The 26,369-nt window shown below is 37.4% G+C and overlaps 1 protein-coding gene and 1 long non-coding RNA gene across 4 annotated transcripts in view; one reads left to right on the forward strand and one right to left on the reverse strand.

Annotated features, from left to right (window-relative positions):
- The window catches only part of MMS22L (MMS22 like, DNA repair protein), an 86,576-nt gene that overhangs the window by 54,294 nt on the left and 5,913 nt on the right, over nucleotides 1-26,369 (forward strand). For 2 of the 3 annotated variants that reach the window (NM_001396538.1, XM_046938893.1), the window contains exons 15-21: nucleotides 7,794-7,984; nucleotides 10,515-10,665; nucleotides 15,157-15,299; nucleotides 16,049-16,191; nucleotides 16,306-16,465; nucleotides 18,663-18,832; nucleotides 25,094-25,305. In NM_001396538.1, coding sequence (NP_001383467.1) covers nucleotides 7,794-7,984; nucleotides 10,515-10,665; nucleotides 15,157-15,299; nucleotides 16,049-16,191; nucleotides 16,306-16,465; nucleotides 18,663-18,832; nucleotides 25,094-25,305 — 1,170 coding nt within the window. Of the gene's footprint in view, nucleotides 1-7,793; nucleotides 7,985-10,514; nucleotides 10,666-15,156; nucleotides 15,300-16,048; nucleotides 16,192-16,305; nucleotides 16,466-18,662; nucleotides 18,833-21,837; nucleotides 23,150-25,093; nucleotides 25,306-26,369 lie in introns of those variants that run through there. The other variant, XM_025149077.3, reaches the window with a different exon arrangement.
- On the reverse strand, nucleotides 21,671-25,474 carry LOC121110280. Its single transcript, XR_005858582.2, has 2 exons — nucleotides 24,316-25,474; nucleotides 21,671-23,125 (listed from the first exon to the last, which is right to left on the reverse strand). It is a non-coding gene; the product is annotated as an uncharacterized LOC121110280 (long non-coding RNA).

The raw sequence follows: 26,369 nt of genomic DNA on the forward strand, positions 1-26,369 counted from the left end.
CATATGTTTGAAATCAGACCACTTTGAATGTTTTGATAGCATCTAAAGACATAAAATGAAGCTCCTGTGAAGAAATTAGTTGCCTGTAAATTAGTCGGTTTGCTGTCTAAGTGTTAGGCATGTATTTTACAGAGTGGAAATCAGGAACCAGAGTTAAGCACTTTGACTCCTTTCGTAAGCATATGGGAAGAAGTATTTCCAAAAAATCACCCCCCTGAATTTTGTCTCCTGCGTGTGGGTTTGCTTAATACCTACAGAAAATGACCACTGAAAGATTGAATCCAGTCTTTGTCTGCCGGGACTCAGAAGTGTAAAGAAGAGCAGCATTCTGTACTTGTAACCGCTGTGGAGTCCCAGTGCTGAAGTTGCATGCTTGAACAGATAGTCCAAAGGATTGCCTGGTGGTTAGGACATAATGTTGGAGCGTCATGAGCTCTGCTTCTCATTCTAGGGTTTAGTGTTTTTTGTTTCTTTTTTTTTTTTTTTTCTTCCCAGTGACCTAATGTAAAATTTACAGTCACAGAAGCAGTGCTGGATCTCAGAACCAGTTTATCAAAATGATACAGGTCATACTTTGCTCCCTGAGGCTGTAACTCATTGGTTGCTATATAAAAAAGTGTGTTTGGGTTTTAAAATTAAGGCATCTACTGCTACGCCTTGCTTTTGTTGGTGTGAGTTGGTCATCAGATTTCTGAGCTCCAGTAGATGGAGACTGTGGGTTAGATGCTCAGCTCAAGGCATTTCTGGACATTTAGGGGTGTGCAGATGAATTCTAGGCACCTTGGGAACTTTCAGGTCAAAATACAGTGCTCTGACTACTAAGCGATGTGTTTGTAAATTAAGATTCAGGCATTTGAGGTCTGTTTGTGCCCTGATTTTTAACCCTTATATCCATCTTTTCCTCCTCTTGTCTCATCCAGAATATATGAGCTCATTTTTTCTATGCTTCACATCGCGGTGCACAAATGGATGAATCAAGGCTTTGAGTCCTGGATGGTTCAGTTTTGAAAAGCATCCTTCTTCCCATTTTCCCTCTCTCATCACACCAGTCACTGATCATCTCACACACACACAGCTAGGCATATTATTCTGACATCTGTTTTGCAGTAAACATTTAAAAATGCAGTTTATCTTGGATTATTGAAGCAGATTAAACTGAAGGAAGAACACCGAAAGAATTTCGTAAATACTATGCTGATGGAGACAAATTAATGTTGGATTATATTTTATCATGGTTTTTGCAGTTCTTTTTGTACAGTCAGCATAACAGTTTTGTGGTGGTGGGGGTGCTGTCACTATGATGTGCATGATGCCAACACTTCCATTATGAACAATTTTTTTTCTTCAAATGTTTCTTTTAACTGATGGAAAATTTTGGGTTTGGCCTTAAGTTTGTCATATTGCTTATCCTTTTGAAACCTACTTTTTGTTTCCCTAAAGATGGGTTAAAATTCTGTACTTTCTATTTACTTAGTTATTTTCAGTTATCAGAGTGAAAGTGCTGCTGCTCAAGTATTCGCAAACTTCATAGAAATTTTGTATATATATTTTGCAGCTAAGGAAACAACGTAAGTTGAGAGATTCTAATTTGAGGTGGGATTACTTTTGTCACGTTGCTGCTGCAGTCATAACCAGTCTCAATATACTGTGTGCTGTATAAGAAGATATAAAAAGAACTTGTGTCCCAAAGAGCTTAGAAACAGATTTTAAACAGGATTTGGATGTTTGAATTTGATTTACGTAGAATTTAGTCACCTGCCTTAATGTGGAAGTATCTGAAAGTCTGCAGGGGACTTTTTAACCACTGAAGCTCCCTTAAACTTCTAATGTGTGTGTGCCCAGAGACACTAAGGCTGTTTTCACAGACCTCCACTGTTTAGCAGTCAGCTTAGACACTTTGAGATCATAAACTTGATGTTTTGGCACTTAAAATTCTTTTAAGTATGATATCAGTGCACCTCATAAACACTGATTACAAAGAGTTCAGCGCAAAGCTCTGGCAACCCTACCCACTTGCATTCGAAACTGTGTACAAGAGGAAGAAGGTTCACCTTTTTATGCACTAGTTAAGCAGTGACATCAGTCACTAGTGATCTGAAAAAAGCTGAAAGCCTTTAGTAAGGGTTTTGGGAATCTCACATTTGTGACTTTCCACCAGTATCTAAGCATAGTTAGGCTGGAGTACTTTCTTGCAGGTGTGCCATTGTGCAACTAGTGTACCACTTCTTTGAATACAGAATCATTTTGTGAATCTGCATGTATAAGTAGAATTATGTGGTTTGGTACTTCAAACTTGGAGATAGATGCTGACCAACAAGAAAGATATCTTCATGTCTTTTTTTAATCACTTTGTATGAACTAAGTTTGATATCACAGTTCTTAGTTGCAAGCTCTTACTAATTTCTTTGCTTGGTTCCACCTTTTCCCATATACTGGAGAAGTGTAGCTAATGATTTCCGGTCTGGTACATTAGAAGCTGGCCTATATCTAAACTGAACATTATTGTGTTGCGTTACAAGTATCATAGAAGTGTTGGTTGGAACCTATGCAGGTCTCCTAGACCAACCTTCTGCTCAAAGACAGACTGTCACCTACGTTAGGTCACATCAGCCATGACTTTGTTCTGCTAAGTCTCCAGTGCTGGAAGCTTGACTGCCTCTTGAGGTAACCTGGTGCAGAGCTGCACCGTTCTTCTGATGGAAAGGCTCTTCGTGATGCCACATCAGAACCCCACTCCTTCTCCCCCATATGGTGCAGATCATTGACTTTGCCAGAACTTAACACTTTTTTTGTCCTGAGTTAGTTTCTACTGGAAACTTAGAAAAAAAGTGATGGGGGAGTTGGTGTGCATGTAGGGTGCCCCCTGATAGAACTCCATGATACTGCATGAAAGCAGGCCTGAACCCAGGTGTGTCCATTTTGTGCTTGCCTTTTTGGATGCTAGTCCATATTTAAACTAACTTTTCTTTATCAAAAGTGTATTAGAAAGCTATATACAAAAGTAATTAATGCTCTCTATAAATGTGTTATTTCACACTTTTTGTTACATTTTATAACATGGTTTCAGAAATGTACATAAATATGCAGTTTTCACTAAATATGAAGCACAGATATAAGTAAATGCTTTTGAGCAAATTAGTAAGTAGAAGTTGAATGGTGAGTTTGTCAACATGGGATCTGTTGTCTGTATGGATCAATTGAATAAGTGCTGTAGTTGCAATTTTCTGTAACTATTGTGTAACTAAATGGCATGATAGTCAACTACCTGAATTACCTATACCAAATTATTTTGAAAGATATATGGAGGGTGTGCAAGGATCGTTCTTGTCTTAATTCAGGATAGGACTAGTTAATGGGAACATGTATGGCTTCTACAGAAAATTTGCTTATGGTTTTATTCACTCCGAGAAGCAGCAGTTCTGGTGAAATGGAAAAGAAATGACAAAGTTACTAAAGAAACACTGATGCATTACAGCATTTGAAGAAAGTGAAAGTAGGTGAATAATTATGGACTAAATTCGGAAACGCTGCATAGTAAATATTGCTTGTTCATTCAAGCTGAGTGAACTGCTGTCTAGCAGAGATCTCACAGTTGTGCACCTGTAGTAACAGTACAAATATTGTGTGTATCACTGCAGTAAAATTAATACACCCACAGAAAATGTGGCTGGATAGATTGCTACAGGAAAGCCCTTTTTTTCCCCCTTTGTAATAGTGCCGTTTAATTTCTTTATGTTGACAAGTGAGGGAGGAAGGGCTGCAAAAGCAGTCTTATGAAATGGAATAGTGTCAACATTGCCTCTTTTATTTTGGGTTTTAATAGCATCCTTATTGTACAGCTTGTCACTAATCTTTTCAGCAGAAACAAAAATGATTTTCTTTGTTAACGTGGTTTATGATTTTGGGGTGACTTTAAGTTGATACTTTTGTTCACTTTTCCAAGAAGCTGATATACCTTCTGTGTTTGGGATTTGTCAAGTGGATGTAAGGCTCTTCTGTTGTCTTCACTGATATCAAAACCCGTACTTTTATTCCAGCATTAGCTAACCTCCATATCCTTTCCATTCTTTATACTGAAATCTTCAAAGCTTTCCCGTTGCTGAAGAAGCCTCAGCTTCCCCCAACCAAATCTTTCACTTTAATTCCTTAATGGCAACATTCAAATAAGGCATGATGTTTTTGCTGCTGGTATATCAGAACACAAAACTGCACTGGTAACCTTGAGGCAAAAAGAGGCAGATTTTGTAAGGAAGATCTCCAAGTTGAAGTGCTGTTCCAGTCCATTGATCTGCAGAGAACAAAAGGGCCATATTTTCCATCTTTTTTAATCTAAGCGTGATAATGCTTTGCTTCATTTTGCTTCTGCTGACTTCTCTTTGAAAGGACTGATGCCGAAAGTTGAAATTCTGAACATCAAAGCCATTTATCATTTTGGAAATAGTCATACATATCTACTCAATCTGCCTTGATTTATCCAAGGGTGTTGGTTCTGTTGGTTTGGTTATTCTGTTATTTATTTCTTTGTTTCAACGTTTTAAGGTTATTCAGGTCTTCTGAAAGGACTTGCCTAAGTTTATTCTTGGCTCTGCTGTGCATCTGAGATTTCTGGATACTGTGACTGCATTGGTGTGGTCTGGGAGCAGAGGAACTAGGAGTACTATCTGTGAAGAAAACAGTGCCTGCATCTGTGGTCTGGGAGCCTCTAAGAATGGCAGCATGGGACCCTGGTTGCGCTTGGCAGGAAGAGAGAGGAGTTTTGTCAACATTGTGCAGTTCTGAGCCATTGCAGTTTGAATTAAATGTCTAGAAGCCAATGTGTAGCCATAGCAGGTTATGGACTAGTAGTGACTTGTTTCCATTGTATAGGCAGGCTTCAACATTTGGTGCACCTTACTTCTCCAGTTTGACCCGAGGCTTCACTCTGTTTTAATAATCCAAGTTTGAGGTAGCAAAGGCAGAGTTTATGATTATAATACTCATGTCCAGATAAATGGTTGCAATTCCTTATCCAGTTATAAGACTTAAAAAATAATCCTCTGCTGTTATATCTATACATCCAGCACAACCCTATTTTGTGTAGCACAAATATTCCCTTATTTTATGAACCCAGAGTTTATTTGACCTGATAGAAAAATGAAACAAACAAACAAACAAACACAGCCACTTCTTTTTACAGAAATAGAAAATTCAGGATTTAAAACAAGTAAGAAATGACACCAAGTTATTACCTTTGTAATGCGACAACTGGTGGTTCCAGAGGTCTTAATGTAATGGAAAACCAAATGTATGTATTTTCAGAACATGGGTGATATTTTAATGGTATGCTTGTCTAGTGTCAGAAAAATGTGGAAGTCTGAATAAAAACTAAAATTGTATTTGTTTGCACTTTTATGGAATTAAATACATTTAATTGTGGAAGCAGCTGGCCACACAAACCACGGCACATATTGATGCTCCATCGATCCTAAGCATTTATGTTATTGCAAGCATTTGTGTAGGTTACTATGAATAAACATAAATACTGATTTGTATGTGTTGCCCTTCCACTGACACAGAGATGTATTACCTTACTTTGGAAGTCTGTACACCCTTCTACTTTGCATAGATGTCTAAAGGAGATGCAAGACACCCTTCTTTGGAGAGACAGTTTAGAGGAGACAAAAAGGTCTTTGTGTAGTTTTACAGTTTAGTCTGAGCGTAAGTTGGACAGAATTTAGTCTTGGAGGTTTGATTCTCTGCACTATGAGGAATCATACTTTCCTTTCTTAACAAAACAACAGAGAATTCCTTTGTGCTTTTACTGTTTACCTTTCTTTGTTTAATGGACAACAATATATTTTTAAACTTGCTTTTCCACCCTATCTCTTGTTTATTCATTAACTGTCCTCTGGACTTCACCGTTTCTGCACCCTTTACTTTGTCCTTTTTTAATAAGAAATACTCCCAAAGAAGTATCGCTTGACTTTTTAATGCTAATCTCGCTTCTGTTTCAATTCACGTTGACTTGGAGAATATACCTTGTAAATAGGAATACCAATGGACATGCTGAATATAATCCTCACTTTCTAAGCATAGATTGTTTTCACAGCCTCCTTAAAGGGTAAGCTGTCTTACTATCCAAATATCATGGCTGGGAAACTGAGGCTAAGAAAGGCTATATGAATTATGTGAAGGCACACAGGGAATAAATGATAGGCTTAGAAACCCCAGCCCCTGTTCTGTGTTTGGACTAATGCTGTCTCTCAAGAATACCCTTGATTCCTCCTAATGTTACATACCCTTCCATGTCTGTTAAATGTAGCTATTCAAAAAGTAGTTGATTCTCAATTTTCTTACTGTCTGTCCTATTGAAACTAATGGATGCCCAAAGGCAGGCATGAGGTATCGTTACCTTTGACATCCAGTGTGTTTTATGTTTTAAACTATGTGTTAGGCAGAATTTTTGGATATTAATTTACTATAATGAGATGCTTTTCTAATATCAACGCTAGTAAGTGAAGGCCTTGCAGCCAGCCTACTCTCTATTTAAAATTATTCCCTTCAGATGTCCTAATGAGTGCTGTGAGTTGTGTAATTCTTTTATAATCTTCCCACATTCCCAGGAGGGCACTGGGGACTGGAGTTTTTTGGTTTTGTTTATTTCAAATTAGGGTGAGCCCAGAAAGAATATCTAGGGGAGCTGTTTTTGTGAAACTCCTGCGATTTTGACAACAGCAATTAAAAAAAATGCATTATAGTCTACAAATATTAGTGTTAAGATAAGTCTCAATGCCTCTGCTGTTTGCCATTATCTTATAAATATCTTGACTCTGACTTTACAGTGCTGTTTATGGAATTTAATAAAGCAAATGTAATAATGCTGCCTGTGCTTTAATGCACAATCTCAATTGAGTTGACCAGAAGATAAATAGGAACAGGAATGATAGTGCATTCCTACGGATTGTTTTTAATAAGCATGTTATTTAGTTGATCAGCCCAGTGCCATAATGCCTCCTATCCTGCTCTACCAGACAAATTTATTAATGCTTCCCCCCAGCCCCCATTTCTCTGGGAACATTGATTCCCTGCAGACATATCTCTATTAAACCTCTAGAAAGTCACAACTTCCAAATTAGATTAAGTAGCAGGAATGGTACTAGAAGAATCAAAGAAAATTGAGTGCGTTATTGAATTCATGCCACATTGTCTCAGGAAGAGATGGGAGTTATGTGTAGTGGTAACTTTTGTCCTTACTGTACTAACAAAGCTGTGGGCATTGCTGTCAAACCTAATTGTCTGCAGCGCATCAGGGTAAAATGAATCTTTTCCCTTATCAAAACTTGTATCTAGTGAGGTTTTACAAATGAGAAATAGGTTTCCAAAGGAAGCCTTACAATTGATCAAAATCATTTGCCATTATATTTGCTGTGCACAATGCTACCCAAAAACCTTACTGGCAACAATTTTAAAAAGCAGCTGGCGTTGGATAGTAAGCAGACTTTCCTGTCATGCTAGCAGTTGCAAAATGCAGATATTCATTTTAAAACTGCCTATTCCTCATTTTGATCTGACATATTAAAAAGCATATAATTAATGGTTGACATTAGTAATTAACATTAACTTTATGGTGCTTAATATGCCATCGTTCATCCATCAAATAACTGGTATGCATAATGCCTTCGCATAAAGGTTTTAATTACACAAATGATTTTTCAGTTCTCAGTCTCTGCCGTTTAAAGTAGTTGTAAATGCATTTTTGAAAGATCTGAATTTTTCATTTATTGAATGTAAACATTGTTTTTGTTTCTCCCTAGGAGTGTGCACAAACGTGTAAGCCAGGGACTTCAACCAGGGAATGCAGACTCAAACGCTCAGCTCCCATTAGTGGCTAAAGAGCACCACCTTGCTGTCGCCAGTGCGCTCTGGAGAAATTTCTTTCCCTACTTGAAGAGCCAGAGAATGTCACAGACGCCACCTTCCCCTCAGCTTGCTGATACAGCTGCAGGTTAGCACTGACCCTCTGTGCAAGCACGGGATTTTTTCGCTATGCTCTGGGTCACAAACTTTCAAGGATTTTACAGTGGGATGTTTCTGCTTCCATGTGGTAATATGCATAATTGCAAAAAAATTAGACTCTATGCTAAATATTTTGACAAGGACAAATAATGTAGTGTCGAATTAGCTGATAGAATACAACCAGACTGAGAACTCCAAAAGACTTTGAAGCAATACAAGCCTGACATTTTTTTCTTCTAGTCACAGTCCACGAACACCGTTGCAAATGCTATACAATAACAATGAGAATAACTTATTTCACTATATCTAGAACTTATATCTTTTTGCAGAAGCTTATCTTAGTGTTGACTATTCCTTTTACTATGCATGTGATTCAGTCAGTTTTTGTTTTGTGTATTTTACATCTGAAGACAGTTTTTAAAAGGTTGATTAAATGACTTGGTTTTTTTTGCTGAACCTTTATGGTTGTGTCACAGTCAGAAAACTGTTTCATAATTCCGTTTAATTTTTCATTTTGCTTGCACTGAGGAGTTAATCTTGAAAGACAATATTCCACATGTATGTGTACTCGATGTGCAGCAGGAGAATCAGCATGTCATTGAATAAAAAGAGATCTCATTTTGATCTTTACTGTCAGTAGTTAGCATTGTATTCTGCAGTTACAATTATCTTCTATCCATTTAGCTAAAATATAGAGCTTTTAGAAAAACATGTTTTTTTTTCCCCCATCATGGTATGAATTAGGTTAAGATAAGCTCAGAAGCACTGATTTGGTAATAGAAACATGAAAAGACCCTTCATTTGATGCTGCTCTGCAGTAGTTAGTAGGTGACTTTAATGAAGGAGGCAGCATGCAGTGGTAGTGGTCTCATGCTGCTGAAACATTTATAGAAAACAGCAATACAAATCAAAGGAAGAGGTTGTTAGTGTCATAACTTTCATTCATTTCCTACAGCGTAACTTCTTTTTATTTTATATTAACACAGTGAAATAGCAAGAAGTGCAGTCTGTTATAAACTCTGCTTAGAGGTAGTGGAGTGCAGTTATGACCTGCTTTATATAGATGTGTCAGGCAGTACTACTCAGGATAAGGTAAACCCTTTCCACAGTGTGAGCTTCTTGCCTTAGAGGTTGCAGCCCAGAGGAGAGACCAGCTGTCATAGCTCTCCTGCTCCCCCTGCCAGGCAAATAGCCTGAGTCTCACATTATCATTTCTGTCTCCCTTTTCTCTCTCCCCAATGTTATGGTGGATGTCACAGAAACAATGTGATAATCTGGGAGAAGGCTGGCACAAATTGCTTCCTCACCTAAAGCAGTGTAGGGACTCAGTCTGACCTCCTTTTTCATTCTGAAGCGCATATGGAAATGTGAAGTCCTTCATAGCTTAAGATAATCTATCCCTACACCATTAATTACAACACCCTCATTGTTGATGTTCCTAAAAACTAGCCTCTTTTGTCAAAATCAAAATGGGCTTCTCAATGCATTCAGTTTTGTAAATAATTATCTTAATATTATATTGATACTTAACTAGTATTGGAAAATTTGAGAAACAGTGATCCTGTTATTTTGGTAGGTTTCCCTACTTATTTCCTACCAAAGTAGGTTTCCTGACTTATTTGATGTCACTCACTTCCTATCACATAATAACTCCTCATCATTTCAGGTTACATTAAACACATTTGTTATTTGTAGCATAAAGATGGTACCATAATAACTTTTATGTTGGCAGTGTTGGCTATAGATTCCACAGTAAACCTAGCAGAATGTTATGTTTTGTTAACAAAAGCTGTGGGCCAAGCAGTACTACTCTGCTTTCTAGATCTGCAGCTTCTACTGGTTCATCCTTTCTAAATACAGTTCTGCCCTGCAAGAGGCATGTAAAAGTAAATAAAAATAAACCCTATAGAACTACATTAGTACTTACGTGCACAAGGGACATAGTGGTGAAGCTCTACTTTCTGTAGAGAGACTGCTACATTTTTCCATGCATATAAATGCTGTAATGCTATAATGGAATAGAAAGTACTATGGTAATAGTGAGGTGACAAAGTCTTTGACTACAGGAAATGAGATTGAGTCCACATGCAGCAGCTACAGAAACAAGGGAAAACAGCTGCTTACCTTTGGAAAGCCTCAGGTAAGCAAGGATCTCCAGCAAGAGATGCCCTTGCCTCCACTGCCAACCCTTAAAAATGAGGTCCGGGAAGGGGTGGATCCTGGCTCCACACCTTCTGGTCACTCTGGTGCACTGCATGCACCTGAGCAGCCTTGGGTTGGCCCTGCCTTCCCACCAGGTCCTCAGTCACTGTTTCAGGCTGTGACTTTGCATTTCCACTACAAATGCTATTCGTTCCAGTAGTTGCCTAGTGCTACTTGAGATTTTTAGTACTTCTGGAAATGCACATTATTATTTGTAATTAACTCTAAATGTTTTTTGTTGTGTTTCATTTTTCGTAAAACAGGAATGTACTGATAAACTATTAACATGGTACTACGTTTTTCTCTTTTTAAATCAGGTTTTGCACTGTTGGCGTTGGATATACCCAGCAAAGCTCTATCAGATCTTCAGCCTCAACCTGTTCTATCGATGATGCAGCTGTTTGGATGGGATGATATGGTGTGGCCTCACCTGGTGTCTAGATATCTGAGTCACCTAATTCAAAACAGGTGAAAAATTGCAACTACTTGTTCTTTCCAGTTCTTCCTTATTCCGACTTGGGAAAATGTTGTTTCGGACAGCAGTGTTTCATTAAGATGACTCAGGTTCTGAGCATCTTTGGAAGTTCTAGATTTCTTGAAAGGATCGTATCTTCTTGGACTTCAACGGCATGTAGTAGGTGTTAGCTGCATTGGTTGGATTTCTTGTTTGTTTTTACATATAAATAGTTTAGGATACTCAAAAATTGTCAGGACAGTAGGTAAGAATGAGTTTGGCAAAGTGTTGGCCTCCTGACCCAGCTGCACTTTAATTTGAAACTCAGTAAATTCTAAAATTTCTTGTTAAAAGTGCTGGTCTTGTTCTTCTTATACCATTTACATTTAACAGAAGAACTTAAATCTTATTATAATAAGTTGAAATAGACATTATCACGGAAGTCTGAAGACACTATGTAGTTAATATTAATATTAAAATGTCTTGTCTTCTTTTAAATGAAAAAGTTCTGCAGGAAGCTGAGGAGGAGGGACTGAATAGTATTGAAAATATAAGGAAAATGATTGTCAGAAAATGTATGCATTTAAACTTTCTTTTTCACAAGCTTGAAACACTTTCTGAACACATATTAATGTTCATGGAGCTCTGGTTTCTTAGACCTGCTAAATGAATGCTTTAAATTAAATAATGGGATAAGAAAATTGATCGCATTCGTATGTTTTACATACCAATGATGAATTTTCACAGAACTGCTTAGGTGTTTGAAGGAACCTCTAAAGCTCAAATAGTCTAGCTTGTCCCATTATCTGTTCAAGTTGGGTCAGCTAGAACAGATTGCCCAGGACTATATACAGTTAGAATTTTATACAGCTGAGCAATTTTACTTCCCTTAAAAGGCCCATGTAAGCCTAAGATGGATGGTTTTGGGTAGTATTTGTTTTCATTGTGCGTTCCCCTGTTACTGAATCAGGCTTTGGAAGCAGAGGTGAGAGATGAGAGAGTGAATGTCTTTGTCTCACTCTACTTGAAAGTGAAAGATGTTACTTGTTTTTTGGGGTAAATACTGTACTTAGGAACATAGCATTCAGTCTCCAGATTTGCTGTGTTTCTCTTGGATGAGCACTGTAGGGTCAGTGCAAGGTTTCAAATATGTAACACATGCTGAATAAAGTAGGAGATGAACACATACAACTACCTATTTATAATTTAAATCTGTTACTCAGGAGGTAAGATCAAGGAAAACACTTCTATGCCTAAACTGGAATTTTAGTACTGTTTAGGTGCTTAGGGCTAATTACCAGTTCTCCCAGTAAACACTTCAGTGAAAGCAGTTATTTTATAGAATGGAATCATTTGAGTTGAAAGGGACCTTTAGAGGTCACCTAGTCCAACTCCCCTGCAATGAACAGGGATGTCTTTGGCTACATCAGGTTGCTCAGAGTCCTGTCCAGCCTGACTTGGAATGTCTCCAAGGTAGGAGCATCTACCACCTCTCTGGGCAACCTGTTCCAGTGCTTCACTACCTATATCATGTAAAAACTTTTTCCTTGTATTCTTATGCATACTTAAGTGTATGTTATTATCCTTATGTATACTTAAGTATATATTAGCAATATTCATTAAACACTCTATGTATCATTTTATATGTATCCACAAACATATTGCCATCCTGGCTGGGATAAGACTAGTTGTATTTGGAACTGTGGCCTAAGCATTCATGCTCCCAGGTGTTTACATTAGCAAGCAGAGAACCTGCACATATGAATAATGCTGATTTCCCCCTATGGCCCTGCTGCCATAATTCGATCTAAAAATGCAGTTAGCACTGATAGTAGTTACTGTGTTCACTAGTTGAGCAGTTAGAATACTTGTGCAAGAACTGGGAAGACCGAAGCCTTGGTCTCCAAAGAAGTTCAGACTTTTATTTCCAAATGCCAGTTTAGGAATGAGAGGCTCTTGCCTCTCCTCTTGTGGGTTGTGCCATGGAGTAAGTGAAAATGTTATGTTCATGGATCCATTTCAAGAAAACCCAATGGAAATATAATGGTTTCATAGTTCAGTGGTGATGGATATGTCTTCCGCTTACATGTGTGTATATTCTCCCTCTTTTTGGTTCTCTCTCATTCGTTCTCATTCTGTCTTTCTCACTCTCATTTTTTCCTTCTGAGTCTGTCTTGCTCCTTTCTTGATATCTCCCATTGGGAGCATGGGACATAAAGCCCTTGCATCAAGGCACATATTTTTGCCCATAAGCAAAGGTTACAATTGCCAAATGTCAAGGAGAATTGTCAAAATTGCCCAGCAAGGTAAAAATTGGAGTATCTGAGACTAGAATATGTACATTCCTGCTTCATCAGCAGAGCTACTAGGAGCTCGTACTTCCTTGTGAAAGATCAACTCTATTTGATAAATTTAACAGATGTATTGTACTCTAAATACTGTCATTTTCTTATATGCTAATAAGGCAGCTTTTTTTTTTTTTAGTATGCTTCAAGTACTTATTTACCTTAGGCAGTTGTAGAGCAAAAGTTATCAAAGTGTCTCAAGTGCTGGAATCTGAAGACTTCATGGTTACTGTGCTGTGATAATTTTCACATCAAACATTCTCAGTTAAAAAGTAAAAAGATTATTTTGTTGCTGATGCTGTTATACACCCTGCAAGCTCAGCCTAGTCTCTTTCAGATGGAAGCTCTGTTTTGCCTATCAGCTACTTCAGTGTTGATAATAAAAGCTCTGATGGGCAAGCTGTGCCCTTGGGAACATGTGCACAAGCTTTGGTATTTCTACTTCAGAAGTGCTTAAAGTTCCTCTCCCAATCAGTGTTGTGTAGTACATGGTAGTATTAGAACAGATTTAAATTATCTTCAAGCATGTGCATAAGCTCACTGATTTAAAAGAACCACTCATCATGCCTATAGCAGGTAGTTCCTGCTCTTTCCTTTCTAAAGAAGTGGGAACGTATTTCTCTCCAGCTTCAGGAAGATGCCTCAGTGGCCTACCTGCAAGGAAGAAACAGCAATAAGGATGAGTCTGCAGCAGAGTGTTTTTGTAATCCTCTGAGTCCACAGAGACTAGCTGCGTGCATCCAAATTATGTATTTGTATTATGTATTATGGATTTTTTTTCTTGTTTACACATGACTGCAAAGAGCACAATGTCCATAGGCATCCTGGTGGTTTTTGTTTTGGCAATGGAATTTAATTTTCAAACCTGTATTTTTTGGTTGCTGTTTGCATTTGGGCTCCTTATTGTCAATAGCATTTCAGCAGGGATGTTCAGACAAAATGTACAGTTGTCGCTGCTTTCAACAAAGTAACAAAGAAACCAAAAACCCTTATTAATGATGTTCAGTGAGGAGCAGAATCCAGTTTGGCTTCCACAGGTCCGTTTGGACTCTCTGTTGCAAGCCTGAGTAAAAATTCAGTAGAAAATAAGTAGATTTATATGTACATATATCAAGAAAAGAATACAAGCATTTTTCATTAAGGTCAAAGCACCTAGGACTGACTGGGGAAGAATCTCTCGAAGAAAAATGTTTAGCTATTTTCAAGAAATTTCAGTGACCTGAAGCACACGAGGAGCTCATCTGATAGGAATTGCAAACGGGGTGTAGAACAGATCTGCTGTCCGTTAGCAAGGAGGTTCTGCAGAGTTCATTATACGAGTTTGATGTACTTAGGAAAAAGTCACTACAGCAGCTCCTCGTGGTGGTAAGGCAAATAGAGCTTTGGCAGTGCTGAACAGCTGAATAGTGTGGTTGCACATCGAGTGTTGATGGTGCCATTGATTCCAGCCTGTCTCTTGTCTGGAAGAGCAGGAGTGAATGATTGAAAGTATATACAGCAAGTTTGCTGTGTGTGAATATATACATAAATGTATATATATATATACATTTTCAAGTGTACATCAAGTATAGCAGTTTCCTTTCTCATCTCCTTGCTGCCTTTTTATGTTTTCTTCTCTTATCTAACAGAACCTATCATTGTTTTCTAGAGGAGATCTTTTCCGCCTTACATATAGTTGGGATTGAGCAGACTTCAGAGTGGTTTGGGGTACCTGAGCTAGCTTTCTGTAGAAGGCTGGGATAGCTTAAGCAGCATCAGCGTGAAGTTCTAACCTGATTCAGATAAAGCTGTTCTGTGTTGTATACTGGCAGCTCAGATAGTACTGTGAAATTATCTGTCGTTGGAATAAGACATTCCACAGTGTGAATTTCTTTCACCCTCTGTTTTGTTTAATGTAGAGGAAACGTGAATGCGTTTGTCTGTGTGCTTCTACGTTCGTATGTGTGGCATTACAGAGTTTATTGTTTTATCTCTTTTTAGGCATTGGGATATTGTGAGCAAAATCCCCAGAGCACACAGAAGAAATGTCAATTTTCCTTTTCTGTTACTTTATTTCTAATTGCTTATTTCTATACGTGGGGAGCCAAATGAGACACTCTACCACCTTTTCAAATACTTTTATTAATCTCTTTACCTTTCTCTCCTCTGCTACCGATGCAGTGCACTGTGTGAAGCTTTTTCTACTATGGGCTACACATCCTATGAAGCTTTGACGGTGCGCTCTTGGTTTCGATGCGTTTTGCAAATGTTCATAGATCAACCGAGTGGTACGCTGGCCAAGACAGATGCTGAGCGAACAGTTGGTAAGTGTTCACATTTCCCTAATGTTTGCAGTAACAATTCTATACTGCAAAACTGGCAGACATTTTCAGCTAATTACAAAATGTATTTTTGTTTGTATTCCTTGACTTTTACCTAATTGCAAACTGTGTTTCTTTGCGCTGTTTGTGCTATTTGTTGATGGCTTGCCTGCTCTGCATATGACAAATTTATCACAAACAAAGATAAAAGAGCTTGTTTCCTTGGAAGCAAAGAACAAAAACTTGCTCCCAAGGAGACAAGCTATTTTTCCCCCATGGAGAAACTGCTCTGAAAAAAGTGAAAATCTGAAGTAAATAGTTGGAAATCATGCTGTGAACCCCCTAAAAGAAAAAAAAAAAGTCCAATTGCAAGTAATTTTTTCCCATTTTATATTGAATATTTTGCTGTCTTAGAGCAATGCTTCATCTTTTCTACAAAACACTGCAGTTCTAATTATCTGTAGAATACATCTTACAGCAACTACTTTTATGCACATTTTGTAGATTTCTAAGAAGACCATTAGGAAAATGAAAGACTTGGTTATCCATCTTTAATATTCTTCATTCTTGTGTATCTGTATTAGAAACATAACTACTTCAGACACGCATTCTTTGTCAAGAAAAATACTGTCAGTTGCAGAATCCATATTTTAGATGCTTTAAAATCATGTTTCACTTTATGCTTTTCTATTTTAGTCACAAAATCATAACTGTGTGATGTATTTACTGCTGTGCTCTCTTGTAACAATCAGGGAAAGCCTATATGGAACAGCTGACTGAAATGACAAGACTGATTTTTAAACTCAAAGAAGTAGAAAGCATTCTCTCAAAGGCTCGTGTTGAAGAACCGGTTTTGAAGCAAGATCCTAAAAATGCTCTTGTCCAATTCATTAAGGTACTGTATATCTTTATGTCAGTTCATGGTGCAACTTAAGTGAAAAGGAATTATATATTAGCTTTGCTTTGTGTGTACAAAAAGTAATCATTTTGATGTTTTTTGTTTTCTCAGGCTGTCGGTAGAACTTATAGCGGCCTTCAGACGCTCCCTGAGAAATCTGCCATGGTACTAAAGGCCCTGGAGTATTTAGGTGATGTTTTAAAGTATGTAAAACCTTATCTGAAGGCAAAAGGGCCTCCAGAAGGTCTGCAACTTGCATATTGGATCATAGGTAATTATTTTACGACCTTTTCTCTTTTAGGAAGCCGTTTTGTAAGGAAACAGTGAAATGTGATGTTTAATACTTTTGGTTTTTGTACTGTCCATCTAATGGTTTAAAAAAGCAAAGTCACCGAGATATTACATTTAAATACTTTAATTTTCTTTCACTAATTTTCTTTGTTTTTTTTTAATCCTGATGGCTGTGAAGTCAAACCTCCTTGTGATTTTTAAAATTATCCCTACAAATCAGTGTTTTCAAAATTAAGATGTTTTAAAGCCTTTTGCCACCGAAAGCCACTTGTTTTACCCAAACAAAATCAGAATCAGTCAGTTAAGCAGTATTGCAATACAACATCATATTCACTGGAGCAGTGATAATGGATAGGTCTGCTTAAGTAAATTAGGGATCTTATATACATCTTTTTACAACTCCTTATGTACAGCTTGTGCTTTCTTAAAACTCACATTCTACTATTTTTTCATTAAAATGCAGAAATACTGATAGGATGGGAAAATAAGAAAACTGTTTGTTTTGAGTGAGTATGTCAGATTCTCATTCACTCACCTTTAGAATTAGGGTACACCTTAATTCAGCTTAAAGACAGAGGTAATGATTTGCATGCGCATATGTACAGAGTATATATCATGACTAAAATGAGGAGAGTGTAAAGCACTACTGCCGTGCAGACGCTGCATAGAATGTAATGGAATTTCAATTTTGTTAAAGTACTTTATTTTCTGTTGCAAGATCCGTATATTTTGAAATGATTAATGTTCAGCCATGCTGTTGTGCACAAGAATTTGTCCTTCCCTCTTAGATAAGGAAAAAAGAAGATTCTAAAAAGGCTTAAAAATATATTTTAGTGTATTTCAATCACTTCTTAGCATTGTGAGCTCATTAAATTATAAGGACAAAGCAAGATTCAGAACAAATCAAGAATCTTCCCACTTGTGCATACTGTACATGTCAGATTGTGTCTTCTACTGTCCCATACATCACGGCAAGGATAACAGAAGGAGTACTTTTAGCCAAAATAAGCATGTATCTTTCAAAACAGGAGCTCAGACGACATTATTAGATGTACTGTTAAATGGTCATTCTCTTTCTCTGTGATTGATCATGGTGTTTTCTCTCACTCCACAAGATTAATGTTGTTTTTCGTTGTTTTTAGAGATGGTAACAAATGAGTTTGTAGATTCTAACAGCCCACTTTTCTCTCTCACTAATTTCAAAGTCTTAAACATATTTTCGTGGAGTTTCCTTCCAGTAATTTTTTATTGCTTCTAATCAAATATTATCTTCAGAATGTTTGTGAAAACTACTACATAGGAATCTGCTTAATGAGACATTTTATTTCATCTGTATTTAACACTCTTGAGCATATTGTTATTTTCTCAAAAATTCATATCATCTGTAATAAATAAATTTAGCAAAGCTAGGGTATTTACGATACCAGCACCTTTTAACTGCTTGGGTTCTTTTTTTTTTTTTTTTTTTTTTTTTCTTTTATGAATCAAAAAAAAAAAAAATCTTAAAACTGTCTCAACGGTGTGCAAGCGATACATTAATGTGTAGAAAATGTGTCGTCTGAGGCTCTCATTCTTTGAACTTGGCCCACACTGATCTGGAAAGAGTACTCGTTCAGTAGAGTCAGGTGGCCTTCATTCTGTTAATCTGCCAAACGAAATGCATTAAATAGTATTTGGAAGACATTTAATGTTTTCCTGTCATTGAATGAATGAGTAGCTGCTGAGGTAGCCACGCTGTTGTTAGAAATATGAGTGGAAGGCAAAGGTGGTGCCTCTAGTTTGATCAGGGCACATGGTCTGAGTGATCTGAGTGTACATCTGCTGATTGCAGAGCATTATGTACCAAGGTTAGCTACTTTTTCTGCAGGGCTGAGAGAGGCTGTCCTTTCTTTAGCTTTACTGTATTTTTCCTAAAACAGCTTCACTTGCAGAACACCATGTAATTTATTGAAACAGCTTGATGTTGGTGAACAGGAAATTGACTTTTTCTTCCCTGAGCTTTTTCTAAGGGAATACCATGCAAATAGTACATGACAATGAGACAGTTGCTGTTGTTATTCTTGGATGACCTATTCAACAAACCTCCTTTCTTCCTTTTTAGGCTTTCTTAGCTTTTTTATTATTATTATTTCCCTGACTGTAAATTGCTTTGGATTTTCTTGATTATCTTTCTACAGGATGTCTTGTAAAATTCTGGGCACCAATACTGGCCACTTCCAAAGCACAGCAACTCCTGTTCCGCATCATAGATTGCTTGCTGCTGCCTCACTCAGTGCTGCAGCAGGACAAAGAGCTGCCTGGGGCTTTACTGTCTGCCATTCAGGAAAGCCTACACCTTTATCTTCAGGTAAATATGTGAAGTCTATTATCAGCAGACAAATGTAGCTTTAGGAAAAGATTCATGCAGCAGAGGAGATTTTCTTATTTTTTTTTCTGTAATCAAACAAGTGTTGACTGAATTTAAAGAAGCATCAAGAGAAGATTTTTCTTCTTGAGGAATTTGAAGGAAAATTGCCACCCCACTGGCTTTCCTGTCCAGCATAGCATGCAGCTATGCTGAGGTACACTACAGAAGCTGCTGTTCTGCTTGCTGCAAATAGAGAGGCTCTTAGCCAACCTGCTGTTTACACTGTGTCTCATGTAGGAGATTTCTAAAACATTGAATCACGATATATAGCAAGACACTTGTTGAGATGACAGAGCAAATCAGTGCTTTAAATTGTCCTTGATTTTGTTGACTGTAGGTAATTAAAGATGAGCTACTCTATTTTATTTTGCTTTTAGTAACAAAAGATACCCCTCTGCATATCATGGCACTGTTTTATCTTAATAGTTTGAGGGTATGTTTTGCTGAATCAAATGCCTTTTCTACTGCTTATGCTAACATGAGTCAAGCTTTGCATCCTGTTGCTTTTCTCATTCTTCCCTCAGTTTACCTTACTCTCCTGAAAGGCTTGTCGTGTTGTAGAAAGGGATTAATTCCTGTGAGTGAGGAAAAGGATGTATTTTGAAAATAAGTCAGCATATTTAACCTTGTAAAACCTTGCTTGCTTTTTTCTTTTTGCTTCCTTTTTCCCTTCCCTACTAGTATTCATTTAGATTGTAGTTCTAAGTGATTACTTACAGGATTGTATCGTGAAACAATGCAGTGGTGATTTTGTAAACATCCCTTGGATTTATTCCCTCTTTCAAAAGTTGCATTGTTTGATCACATCATATGGAAATGAATATGACCATATGATGGTGTGCAGATATGACTTGCTTTTCTGCTCTGTAGGTATTTTCAGAAGCTATATACATGTAGGACCATCTGGACACTGATGTTACCACAGAGTGTGACTGTCTCCACTTGCTAATTTAGTATTTTAGTCAGAGTGTGCTGTTCCTCTGTAGTCTGCACGTTCAGATGTAGTTTTAATGTGAAGACACTCAAGTTGGTTTTGAAGTCTAAGTGTTGTAGACCTTTCCTTCCGTTTTCTCTGTCAGTCTCTGACTTTCTGACCCCATTGCTTCTTCCGCAATCTACTGCTCAGTCCATATGCTTTCAGGCTAAGCTAGATGATCTTATTGATCTGAGCTAGTTCATTTTAGACAGTGCTATTCCTAGAAAACTAGAAATTATTTTGATAAACACTTTTGAGGAGGAGAACAAAGAAAGCAAGACTTGTTTTTTTCTGTTTCAATACTGAACTTCTAAATTGTATTAATTGTTTCTATTTACATGGTTCCAACATTTTAAAATGCTACAGACTTCTACATCCAGTCAGAAATACTGCCTTACACTTTATTTGAGAAACTTAGGGTTAATGCAAAATGGAAAATATTTCAATATCAGTTACAAGATTTATTCTCTTAGGGTTGCTTCTGAGCTCTTTTGAGTTCACACAAGTTCTAGGCACTCTGACTACTCAAGTAACCATTTCACAATTGGCTTAAGCCAAGCTGACTTAAGGATAAATTCCTTCTGTTTCACCCCATGTGCATTCCCTTAAATTTGCTTAATGATTTTGTGAATAGGGGATGACTCAAATGTGTGAGTTGATGCAACTACTAAAAATCTCTGCATAAATAAATAAATGAGTCAGCCATGTCTAAAAAGCAAGAAAACACTATATGTGTGAGCATGTAACCATGCTAGGAGGAAACAGAGAGAAAACATGTTCTCTGAGAGAAACTCTCTCCTAATTAGCTTAAGTTGCTGGTGAAATATTTAATCAAACTGTCCTTGAGAGGCTACCCTGTGTCCAGTGCCCTTTCATGGAGGTAGAAAGCAGTATTCTAGTGCAAGAGTCCTAATTCTCTTAAAAAAAACTGTTTTGGGGGGGGGGGGGGAGGAGGGGGGATTGTTTGTTTGTTTGTTTTTGCCTATAGGGCTACTATATTGATATTATTACTTTCATTGTGCACCATCTGTTTTGATAATATTTTATGACCTAGGAAAGATTTTCATAGAATCACAGACTGATTTGAGTTGGAAAGGATCTCTAAAGACCAAGTCTATCTAGTTCTCCTCCCACCCCTCCGTGGGCAAAGATGCTTCCCAATAGATCAGGTTGGGATATAAAATCAAAATTGTCTTTGGAGTTGTTTAGGTGACAAATTTCAAAAAGAAAAACATGGAAGAACAAGAATGAGCAATCACTTCATAATTTTATGAGACTATTTGTAATTGTGTGATAATGAGGCATATAAAATCTATCATGTGGTATTTTGCCTTTGTTTATACAAAACAAACAAACACAGTTGATTTGTGTGATAGTAAGCTGTTGAAACCTATTACTCAAAATATCTTTGATAGATTTCCTGGAGAATGCTTTGGAGGAGTTTTGACACGTTTACCAGTAATATGGGAAAGAACTGGAGCATAAAACTTATTCTAGAGAAGAAATAACAGTTTAAATACGTCTTGCAGATTGTGGTGTAGGTGCATGTAATAAGGATAATATACATAATAATGAGCTAGGTTTATCAGCGTTAATCCAGTCCAAATAGAGAAGATGGTTTACTTCTATCTGAATACAGGAGAGTAGTAAAAGATCTTCATTTAAGTAGTGCTTGGCACATACATTTTCCAGTGATTTTAATGGGCCTGTGCAGGCTCAGCATTTGTCAGAGTTCAGACTTTAAAAGCCCTCCTGCAAGCCACATCTGTGGTCTGATATTTGAGCAAGCTTATTAATACATCTTGTGAATTATAGTATGTGTTTAATAGGAATTGTACAACATTAATTGGTGAACAGCAGATTTATTCCAACAGCAGGACCGATATTATAAGTCATCATTAGGTAGCTTGGCATTTCTGCAGTGAATAGTTCCAGTAATCCATACTAATCGGTTCTTCGCTCTCCACAGGTGATTTACAGATATATGGATAAATCAGAAGAGAGGCAGCTCTGGCTACAAAAGGTTCCTGCAGTGAGCATACACAGGAATCAGTTGCCTTTCTGTTGAAATGAGGAGCAGATGTTGTCATGCTCCTCTACTCCTCTTAAAATGTCTTTAGTTTTTGGTGGGGTTTTGTTTTTGTTGTTTTTCTTTCTTTAATCTCAGAAGATAACTAAAAAACACAGTTAATTAAAAAAAAAAAAAAAGAGGGAGAGAGAAGTGCTCTCAACTCTTTAATGTCCATCTGCTTTCTGGGGATTGTCCTAAGGGTCTGATGTGATTATTTTCAGATCTGAGGTCCAGAATTACAGTCCAGTAGCATGTGTTTCTTTCCTCTGTCATATGAACAGTAGCTTCCTTCATCTCTGTTAATTACTAGTGGGATTTAAAAGAAGAGAGTACTCTGTGACCTCCTTGTAATTGCACCCTTGGCCAACGCTGCCTAGGGTAGTTTGCCATTGTACTTGGAGACTCACAGCCACCGTGAGACATTGGTAGTTTATCCCTGGTGCCACTTGGGATATGGTGGTGTTAAGCCTTGTGCAGGTCTGCTGCTCTCTAGGCTTTGTAAGAAAAAGGAGGATACCAAAATAAGGAGCACAGTATTGAGCTTAAATCAGTGAGCTTTCATGTCCAAAAGAGAAATCCAAGTTCATCTATGGAAACTTTCAATGAACGATAGAAGTGTGGGTGCCTAATCATCTGATGATTCTTGCCTGAAGAGGTTTGGTGCTGTAAATGTTCTCTAATATGCAGGGGCTGATTTGTGATTATTTTTTTAAGCATATGGAAGTGTATATTTTGGGGAAGGGGAGCTCTGGCTACACACAAAATAGGTAATTTTTCTCATTGTTTTAATTTGGAAGAAAGAATTTCTATCTTGGAACAATTTAATGCTAAACTTGTAATTTCTGATGTGTAGCATGGAAAATAAAATGAGACTCCTCCTTACTGAGGAGAGATGTTGGTAGTACTACATGATTTTGAAAATTATGCTTTTTTAAGAGGCAGCATCTCTGCCTGACCCACCAAAAAGGAACCTACAGAATGAAGAGGATTTCCATCAACAGTTCTCCTTATTGAGTATCAAGGGTACTCTTTATCCTCATCACATGATTAAAAAAATAATCACAAGCATCACAATGCTTTTATTTTCTCTCTGGCAAACAAGAGCATCTTTGGCTTGTGGCAAGGTGTTGTTATTAAATTTAATCCTTCCCTTCTTTTTCAGGTTACTTCTGTTCCCATCCAACACCTAAAAAAACAACAACAACAACAACAAAAATCAGTTTACTTCAGCTCAAAAATGAAAATGCTTTTATGAATGATCAGACTAGACTTATTGATCCATCTTCAAATATTACAAGAGATGCAAAAATTACTCCGTTCCTTCCGAGATCTCAATTCTAATATTTCTTGCTTATACTTCATAGGTGAAATATCATTAGGATCATCTTTATAAGAAGAGTAACTTATTTAATAACAATTTCTTCCCCTTTTTTTTGTGATACTACGTAGGATTTGTTGCTCCTCAGTTTGAAGAATTGTCTTATTTCAGTGATTAGAATTATTAGTTCTTCACAGGTGTTACATTCTCTTATGCATTCTTTCAGGTATCCTCTGTAAGGTCATGATGTCCTTTGTGTCCTTTCTATCAGATAGATTCTCACATGTTGTTTTGTAGTGTTGAAATACTCTAGAGACTTAAGAGTGCCAGCTAAGATTATGGAATGATTCTTTTTTGTGAGAGCTGAACTAGAGAAAGTGTAGGCTAGAGAAAATGTAGAGAAAGTTCTTCATTATGGCTGCTGCAACATCTCGCTGAGAACACCAAACACTCAAGCTTACAAACTATATGATCACTAGCAGTCTTTCTGAGCCTTCTGCTTGCCAAGCAGATTCATCATAAGAATTCTGATATAGCAGCAACTGCGCACCTCGTTCATTGACATCCCACATTTCTTGTATTTGCATACTGTGGAACCAAAAAGCTGTAACTCCCCATTTCATGAAAGTGCCAAGAAGCTGTGTGTCACTCAACCTGCTTTTTTATTACAAGAGTTGTTCAGTCATACTCACATGGAGAAACATACCCCAAAATCTTTTGGGGTTGGAGATCCTCTATAAAAAGCAACAGGAATGCTTTGTCAGGAGCTGGCAAGCAAAAGCTGTATTCAGATATTTCTGCATTTTATACCTTAGAGTCTTGATCTATTTACTCATATATTAGAGATGTTAACTTGCCTCAGTAATCTTCAGCTTTCAGGAACACACTCATGCTACAAAGTCTGGAGTCTGGTTTGTGGTGCCAATAATGGCTTGAAGAACTGTTGAAGTTGCTCCCTAATGTTCTCTATGCTTGGACTTCTTCTGTGTTGCTATTCTTGTTGGACAAAACTGTTGTGAAAACTAAATTCTGAAGAGACTTCTATTTGTACTGCTTACCAAGGTCCTTGTCATAGGAGATAACTGGGCTTCTCTTTTTCTTCCTTCCCTTAGTGATTCGTTCTTCTTCCTCCTTTCAGTAACCTGAGAAATGGGGAGTAAATTCTTAACTTTTTCTCATAGACCCTTTTACCACAAAAAGAAATACTTATTTTCCCACAGATGTAACATCTACATATATACGCTGTGTAACTATGGGTAGTGTTTATGTTGTCACTTTTTTAGGCAAGTTTCTACTTTCCTAGATTTTTCTGCATTGATATAGATTATATCGGGTAAGTCACACGAGTTTTACCTTTATCTAAATGATTTTTTTTAAAAAAAATAAATCTCTTACAAATGGTGCCTTATTTACTCTAACTTGTTCATGCTATGAGCAAAATTTTTGTTATGCCACTATTCTAGCTTCATTAGACCATGTACATAAGTGAAAAAGAAGTTTGTAGCTTTTGGGCACTGAACCCTGGCATGAAAAGCTAATGTTTTATTTCAGATTTGAAAAGAAGATTGTGTGGCCCTAAGATTATCTTTCAAGTATATTAGTCCAGTATAAGATTTTTCTCTCCTTTATAAGCCTTGTGCTAACTCTGTCTTTAGCCATAGACCTGATGGTTTGTTGACAGGTGCAGCAAATTGCTGATACTTCTTTGTCATGCAGTAGTTATTTGTGCAGCAGTAGTTTATAGAGTGTGTAATGAGTATTTAGCCTACTGTTCTTGAATTTGTTCAATAACAAGGATTTATTCAATTTCCTTCTCTCTTTTTTTATCTTTCACAGGGCCTGTCCTTTATATGTTGTCAGTCCCAAGCTCGGGGGGCCTATTTAAATCAACTGCTTGGGAGCATTGTTCAGCAGTATTTTGGACGATTTCTCCCTCCTTCACCAACTGCACTTGGAGCTGGGCAGCATCCTATGTTGACTGCTTTATGTAGTTCCATTACAGTCCCTCAGGCGCTCCGTCTACGGAAGACCACTCTGCATGTCATAAAGTAAGGCCCAATGATGAACAAAACATTGCTTATTTAGATTTCACAAACAGCTAATGAAGAAGAAAATGTCACTGTTCTCATCTCAGTAACTGGTAGTCAGGCTGTAGGAAGAGCCTGTAAGTTGCTGTACAGGAAGATAAGAAAAGGCAGAGAATACAGAGCAGGAGAGTAAAACTGAGAAGATCTGGAGACTGGTGAGAAAGTCATTTAGGATGGAGGTCCTCGACTACAATAAGAATAATACTGCTTATGGCCACATAAAAAGCAAGCACTGCAATACATTATCATCCAATGGCTGTATCTCAGGCTGTGTTTAGGATCACAGAGCCATAGTTGTAACAGCTGCCTGTGAATGGGAGGACTAGATGCTACTGTGCATGTCAGGATATACATAGATGTGCCAGCTACCAAGGAAAACAGAAAATTTTGAGTATGGAAAGAGGGAGATGGAGAGCTATGATCTGCAGTTCTTTGTCCATGTTGGGGAAAAAAATTAATCTCCTTCAAATAAAAGGTGGTTGCTTACATCTAAGGTAACCGTACTTTTCTTTATTAAAGAGTGAGTATGCATACTGATTAAAAGAATATCAGTGATGATCTCAGGTAGAATACAGTAGATAGTAGATTGTCACATATAAAGGGAGTGAGTTAAGATTTCACAGTCTTGATTCTTTTTTTTTTTAACTTATGAATACTCAAACTTTCTTAATAAAATTATTTGTGAATGTGTGCGTGAATGTGTGAATCTCAAGCCTTATTCTGGAAAGAAAGTTCTGAATGTGTAATGGCATTTGGTGACTTGTAAGACATGAAGCATTTCTTAGTGATCTGGGAAGAATATCTTAGTCTGATTTATAAACTGTGTGATGGTCAGGAGGCAATCACTAGATCTATGCATAAGTACGTACAGAGTTTGCTAGCCTTTTTGACATACAGAAGCCAATTAATATCTTGCTGCTGCACAGAAGAAATTGAACCAGAGAAATGTATTATCCAGGTCAGATAAACATTTTAGTGAAGAACACCACCCCCCCAGAAAAACAGTGTGCAGTTTTCATAGCAAA

The sequence above is a fragment of the Gallus gallus genome, chromosome 3 (assembly GCF_016699485.2).
Source record: "Gallus gallus isolate bGalGal1 chromosome 3, bGalGal1.mat.broiler.GRCg7b, whole genome shotgun sequence".
Classification (NCBI taxonomy): Eukaryota; Metazoa; Chordata; class Aves; order Galliformes; family Phasianidae; genus Gallus; species Gallus gallus.